The sequence below is a fragment of the Sitodiplosis mosellana genome, unplaced genomic scaffold (genome assembly GCF_009176505.1).
Source record: "Sitodiplosis mosellana isolate CC-2019 unplaced genomic scaffold, AAFC_SMos_1.0 Smas_scaffold_1, whole genome shotgun sequence".
NCBI lineage: Eukaryota > Metazoa > Arthropoda > Insecta > Diptera > Cecidomyiidae > Sitodiplosis > Sitodiplosis mosellana.
In genome coordinates, this window is record NW_022595244.1 from 12987253 (window position 1) to 12994512 (window position 7260).

General features: G+C 39.0%; 1 protein-coding gene across 1 annotated transcript; it reads right to left on the reverse strand.

The window, feature by feature from the left end:
- Positions 1-9: 9 nt before the first annotated feature.
- On the reverse strand, positions 10-6936 carry LOC129580512 (regulator of nonsense transcripts 1 homolog). Its single transcript, XM_055470990.1, has 5 exons — positions 5215-6936; positions 4080-5012; positions 3666-4005; positions 1727-3588; positions 10-1613 (listed from the first exon to the last, which is right to left on the reverse strand). The coding sequence occupies exons 1-5, from the start codon at positions 5398-5400 to the stop codon at positions 1551-1553; spliced, it is 3384 nt and encodes a 1127-aa protein (XP_055326965.1). The 5' UTR covers positions 5401-6936; the 3' UTR covers positions 10-1550.
- Between the last annotated feature and the right edge of the window lie 324 nt (positions 6937-7260).

Consider the following 7260-nt stretch of genomic DNA (forward strand, 5'->3'; position numbering starts at 1 on the left):
AACATTTCATTTTATCGGAATAACAAAAATCAAATTTTATTAGTTGACATTTTTTGTTGTTTCAAATTTATGATAAACAAAAATTAAAGATAAAGAAAAAAAATTCCCAAAATTTGTTTCCCTTCTTAAGATTCTCTTTTACGAATAGCCAAATTATTTTTGTTAAAAAAAATTTCATCAGAATCATTTATATGACATTTTTTTAAATTTAAATTCCGATTTATGTCCAATTAGAACAGAAAAATGGAAAAAAGAGGAAGCATTTTTTATAGAGAAAAAACAATTGAATGAAAGAACTATTTCTTTCGACAAATATTGAACATTTCATTTGCTGAATCATTGTTCATAGAATTATGATATTTGAGGTGACAAATTTGGGTTTTGGGAATTGGAAAAAAATTTATGGTAAACTGAAATTCACAATAACAATGGTTAAAAAGACAGTAAAAAGAAAGAAAAAAACGTAAGTGATCTTGCTCTTGATTGCATCAAGAATGCGCAAATGAATTGAAAAAATGGAAGCGGTATATTGAAGATTTTCATTTTTCTATTTTTCACTGGCAGAACACTACCCATTTCGAAGCCGAAAATGAAAAAAACAAAATTCAGTATATGCAACAGTCGAAGTTAAACCACATTTGTTTCGTACAAACGGTGATCTTAAAACAGACATGCTCGGCGAGTCGCTTTGTTTCTGGAGTGGCCGGAAGATGTTCAGCCATCTTCCAAGAAGTATTGAATGTCAAACTACTAAATAGCCACAATTTTTTTTTAAATCAAAGTACATCGTTTCAAGGATCAACCGCTCTTCTTCGGCCATACTCTCACTCTCTCTCTCTCTCTCTATCATATTCTGCCGAGGCCTTTGCTAAACCTCAGTTCTTCTTCGACACGAACGTCACATTTCTTTCGCGTGCAATGCAAAGCATATACAGCTGCTCTGGTTCTGACATTTTCTTTCGCATGCAGAAAAAAAGGTTTGCGTCTGAATCTTGATTTTCTAACTGTATTTAACTCGAATGATGTGCAAATTTCAAATATAATTAATTCAAGCAAATCCCTTCCGTTTTTTGTGTTCTTAATGCGCATTTTGTTTATTTTTGTATGTGTGTATGTTTTTTGTTTCATTCCCTTTTTTTTATTTTATTGATATTTAGTTAAAAGTTTTCCACTTTAACGGTACGCTGATTGGTTTTTATTCTTTTGGTTTTTTGCTGTTGACTTACCACAAATTTCATTCTGTTTTTTGTTGTTGTTCCGTTTGATGTGTGGTTACTTTCATTTCACATCATGATCTCTCTCGTTCGTTTCATTCAGCAGCCTCCCGTGTTGTCGTTGTGAGTTGAATGAAACAACGATAATATTTACTGTGTAAAATGCTTCGATTTAAAACGTACCGCTTTTGATTGGTTTTATTCTCCATGTGGCCTTATGGTCTCCTCATTTAGATTGTTCTTATAACGTAACTCAATGTCTGTGTAAGTGTGTGTGATCTCGTTTCCATTTGTTATTCAAACACCATTCACGTTTGTCGTTAAGCCCAAGTTCTGTTACGAAAATCGATTTGATGGCGGAACACCAGCGGTGCCGCTGCCAAAATTTCCGCCCTGGCTCTGGAGAAATGGAAAGAATGAAAATTAGAAACATATTCAGGTGCCTTTTGAGTCGAAAGAGGACGGTCAAAAGCGAACAAAAATGCAAAGTATCAGATTTTGAGTAGGTATACCTGGAAGGATGAGTCTTGTGACAAGATGTTGTCCATTTGTGATTGATAGTCGCCACTCATGTAGTCGTTGAACAGTAGATCGGGTTGCTGTGACAAACTGAAACCCGGTTGGCTCATATTCTGTGACATTCCCTGTGTAAGTGGGTTGCCTTGACTGAAACCGGCTTGTGAGTTGCTTGGACGCGGTTTCGATGGAGTTTTTGATGTTGATTTGCGTTGCCGTTGATTTTGCTGGGCTGCCTGAGCAGCTTGATTGTAGAAACGTTGCGAAACATTTGACATGGTGTTCATGAACATACCAACCGGCACCGGCATATTGTTATTCATAGCCGCTTGAACACGATCTTGTGATATGTAGCCAATTGGATCGTGATTGCGTCCAAACATATCGATAGAGTTTCGCTGAAAGCCGGCATTCGGCATGGGTTGTTGCAAAGGCATTTGCTGTTGCATATACGGTGCATTGTAACCACCTAAGCCATTGTTCAGAGCTCCATTGCTCTTATCGTAGAATGAACCGGCTCCCATGGCCTCTTTTGCATCGTACATGGCATTCGACATGAAATGTGTGCCAGGATTAAATGTGTTGACAATCTTTTTTGGTTTAGAGAACTGAACCATTGACTCTTTTAGATTATTGAGTGAACCTTCGACCAATAATTTACGTTCTTTGTAGAAGTTCAACAAATGATTCCATAGTGGTTGCTTTGACAGCACTTTTGGGTTACCAACAATGATTATACCGTACTTGGCACGCGTCAATGCGACGTTCAAACGACGTGGATCATTCAAAAAACCAATTCCTTGATGTTCATTGCTCCGAACACATGACATAATTATAATATCTTTTTCACGCCCTTGGAACGCATCAACACTGGCAATTTCAATCTCTTGATACAATTTCGAGTGCAATGAACCTTGATACTGCATGTACTGTACCAAATAAGCACGTTGACCCTCATAGGGTGTGATGATTCCAATCTGCTCAGGACTAACACGACACTTCAAGAAGCGAGTGGTGATTTTTTCCACATTTGCCGCTTCGGTTCGATTCAAATACGATGTTCCCGAGCCGGCAATTTCTTCTTGACCTTGTGTAACCAAAAAAAACATTGGGCGGTCTGGCTGCGGCCATGGGAAATCATTCTTCATCTTCCGTTCATCGGCACGCACACCATTCTGCAGACTGCCCTCGTAGAAGAAATTCGACGGGAATTGTGACAGTTCCGGGTGCATACGATACTGAACTTCCAAACGGAACGGTCGAATGCCGAGTACAACCAATCGCTCGAATAAACTTTGCGATAAACCGGCTTTAGCCGCCTTTTTACACATTACAACTGGGCCCAACTGGCAATGATCACCCACGAGAATGAGTTGCTTTGCTCCAAGCACCACTGGCACAATACACTCCGGCTCAGTCGACTGCATACTTTCATCGATCAAAATTGAATGGAATTTGATGCGAGATAATCGCGGATCACCGGCACCCACACATGTACAGCAAATAACGTCAGCCGCTTCCAACAGTTCACGTTCAGATGTTTTCTTCAATGCTCGGTAGCGTTTTTCATCGCTTGATGACAATTCACCGGTTTCATCTTTCAATTGCTGCAACTTTTGCAATTCCGAGTTGCTTTTCATGTTTCGAATTTGATTGTGCAATGCCAGAAAACTGACGGGTGAGTCGATCGCTTCACGGGATTTTGCACAAACACGCACCACTTTCAAATTGGTTTTATGGATTTTTTCCGTCAATTGATCGACGGCTGTGTTACTTGGCGCACAAACTAGGACTGGACCACCATTTTGACGAACAAGCTGATAGACGATGGTGGCCGACGTAACAGTTTTACCAGTACCTTTGAGGCGAAAAAAACACGAATTTAATCAATGAATTTCATGACAAATATACAAATAATGAATAGCAAAATCTTACCTGGTGGCCCTTGAATCAAACTGAGTGGACGTTGAAGTGCATGCTTAACAGCGTACACTTGTGATCGATTCAAATCGGGCAAATTTGGTGCGCTGAAATGTTTCGGCAGCGATTGGTTGCGGAAGGTGATTTCATCGGAACCATCTTGTCTGCCGTGGCCAAGCAGCCGTGAGTAGATATAGTTCGAAACGGAGTTCTCATCCACAGCAAATTTATTCAAGGCATACTGCATGCGGTCGAACGATGTTCCTTTCCAAATAAAATCAATAACAAAATTGGATGTGCATTCGACTGGAGCACTGGCGCTATTTTTCAATTCCAAACCCACATCATCGCCGTACTAAAGAAATGAAATGAATTCGAATTAGTATGAAAAATTGTAAATGGCCTTGATTTTAATTCATGGTTACTTACGTTGTCTGGTACTTTGATCACGTGTCCATTGCTAGACCATGGTTTGTGCATTTCCCCAACGTACGATAAGCGAAGCTCATCGCCGTGCATCAGTTTCATATCACCGTCGGTTTTGGCCAACGTAAAATATGCGATGGTTTTCTTATTCAAGCCAACATCCCAGCGAACTTCAATATTCTCTTGCGTTTGCGACTCCTTTAATCGCTTATCGTATTCGGCTTCCAAACGAACCAATGGCCCAAAGACTTTTTGATATTGAAACCCGTCTTCATAACGCAAAAGTACCTGAGCTGGCTCCGTGTCGACACCCGGTTTCTCAAGGTCTTGAAACGTTGCATCATTGTTCTCCTTCCAAATGTCTTCCAATTTGTTGATTTGCGACGCGGAAATTTGACGTGCACGCATTTGATCTTGTTCATTTGGTACTTTGACCAGCCAGCTCAAAAAGCATCGATCGGATATCAGTGGTTTCCATTGTTCTTGGTCCCAGCTCATATCTTTCAGTGAACTTTGAGCGGCACATGGTTGTCGACACAACAAAACCACCACCGAATCAGCTTTGGCTGGTATAAAACCCAAAATAAACACATTTCGAACACCACATGAATAGCACTCTAAGATCGTTTCGCCCAATGGACCGTCTGAGTGAAGTGTAACTTCTCGATGCTTTGCACGCACCAAATGGTTAACAATGTGCGATCCAGACGTATTGCCACGTCCGTTGCAAAACCATTTTTTACACACATTACACATGACAACGGTGCTCGGTTCATGAATGCCACAGTATTTGCAAGCGTGCAACGGTAATTCCTGTACTTGTGCTACCGCATCGTCGTCCTCCTCTTCGAATTGCAATTCAGCCATGCCACCGGTGATAATTGCCAATTTCTGGTGTGTGCCGTCATTTCGTTTGATTGCTCCAATGCCATTCAACTGGAAATAAACCGAATAAAACTGCTTAGTCAACATAACCTGCAAATTGTGCGTATAGCTTTGTACTTTCGCTTTTGATGAAATCATGACAAAACCAGTTTGAATATAAAATCGTCTATCGAAAGTCAAAACAATGAAATTTGGCTGATTCATTGAAATCAATTGCCGGAAATGGCTTTGATTTGTTTCATTCGGAATTTACCTGACTCGATCCGCCGCCCGTTAAATGATCCAATTGTGAGGCTTGTGTTTGACTTTGTGACGGGATGGTGAAATCACGAAAGTCAAAGTCCGTTCCTTGTGTATCCGCACCACCGATCAACTCATGCTCTTCCGTGTCCAAAAAAGTGAGCGTCTGTGAGCTCGAACCGTACGCATCAACACTCATGGCTCATCAATAATTCGGTACTATATTTATGTGTGTATATCTTTGTTATTGTTGTTGTAAGCACAAATTTCCCTTCAAAAAATAAAATCGCGTTCAATCGATTTGTGTAATGCTACCGTTGCCGTTTTTCGTTGAGTAGCCACTGGCAAATCGCTATTTTTTATTTCGGCGATAATGTGTATACATCGACGAATTACACAACAAAACGATCATTGATTCGTACTTCGTCTGTATGTCTCACAGCTCCAATGTACTCTATGCTCGTTCTCGTTCTCTTTCTCGTCTCGTCTCGCTTCTATGTAACAATTTTTTTTTTTCAAGTTTCGTGGAATTCTTTTCCACGTTGAAGTTGCTCTATACGTCGCACAACATTTGCCACATGCGACACACTTGAATGTGACGAAGAAAATTTATCAAGTACGGTGCAAAATTAAAAATTCCTCGTTTCCTCAAAACAATAACAACATTACGAACGGATTCTATTCCTTTTTTCTCTCTTTTGTTGCGTATAATTTCAGTTGAGTTGGACACAATGAGACGTTTAATGTGTGCGTACTCTCTGTATTTTATCGCGTAGATCTTTGATGTGTGTTGCTATTTGACTGCACACGATTTCGCACTGAAATGGATGGCGCCATACTTGCTTTCCGTCTACTTGACATTTCGTCCAGTGGAATATTTGACAGATACAGGCGAAACGTTCAGTCTCAATCAATGTGGCGGCGAAATCGAACAATTCAAACTAGACGTCAAACCAATTCCAATATGAACGTCTGAGACACGCATTTATCTGTGTATTGGTATGCTGTTGCTCTGACTCATATGATTGCCTGTTGAACAACCATTGCCAACTTAAATCAACCTCCAACTCTTTTTTTTTTCTATTGTTTTCCTATATTTGAATGTGTATGTATCGAAAACGTTTGGTTGTTCAAATGTTGGGCTTCGGAAATTCATTAACGGATTTTTATCATGTGGCACATTTATCTGAGATGAAAATAAACTTTTATAGATTTTCAAAGCAAAATTGCTATCAAATGACTAAGAATATATTTTGGAATGTCCCTTATTTGCCTTTCATTGTATTTACCATTTATTTTTTTTGGCGTGGATTGACTTTGATTGTTTACTCATGATAAGGTTTAAGTATACCTATTATCCATCAAGTGTTGCTTTTAGCCGACATTTACAAGAACATTCGACCATAAGCAAATCTTTGATGTGTCAATATCAAACACGTCGTGGCTTATCAGTTTAGAAAAAAAAACAGATAAAAACTGCACATTTTAAATTGTGAGCCAATTCCAATATGGCAATAGCCTTCACACTCAACTCTCTTTTGTTGAATGGTTTTGTTTTTATTATTATGATTGAATGCGATTTAAATAGTTCAACACCAAATGAAAGCGAAAGCACTTGAAAAATTAATTGAGAAATTGGATAAACTAAATGATTTAAAACTAATCAAAATGTTTTAATTGACTTATATCATGAGAATCAAACACAAACACCAAACATTGTCGTGGTTTTTCCATTGATAAATATATTTTCGCCGAAATAATTAATAAACTTAACATAGCATGAGAAAAGAAATGTGCGTAGTCGGGACAACTGTATTTTATATAATAATGTTGATGATGATGATGATGATGTTTATGTTTTTGTTGTAGCCGATAACATCACGATTGATAACAGAAGCCGTTTAAAATAACTGTGCATCGTCCAGATTGTCAACTGAGGTGTGTGCTGCTTTGCATATACTCGCATTCAGCGTCGTTGTTGCTGCCGCCGCCGCACATAGTATTTGTTCTGTGTAAATCTGTTGTAATGAATGTTTGTGTGTGCGTCGCTGTAGCCAAT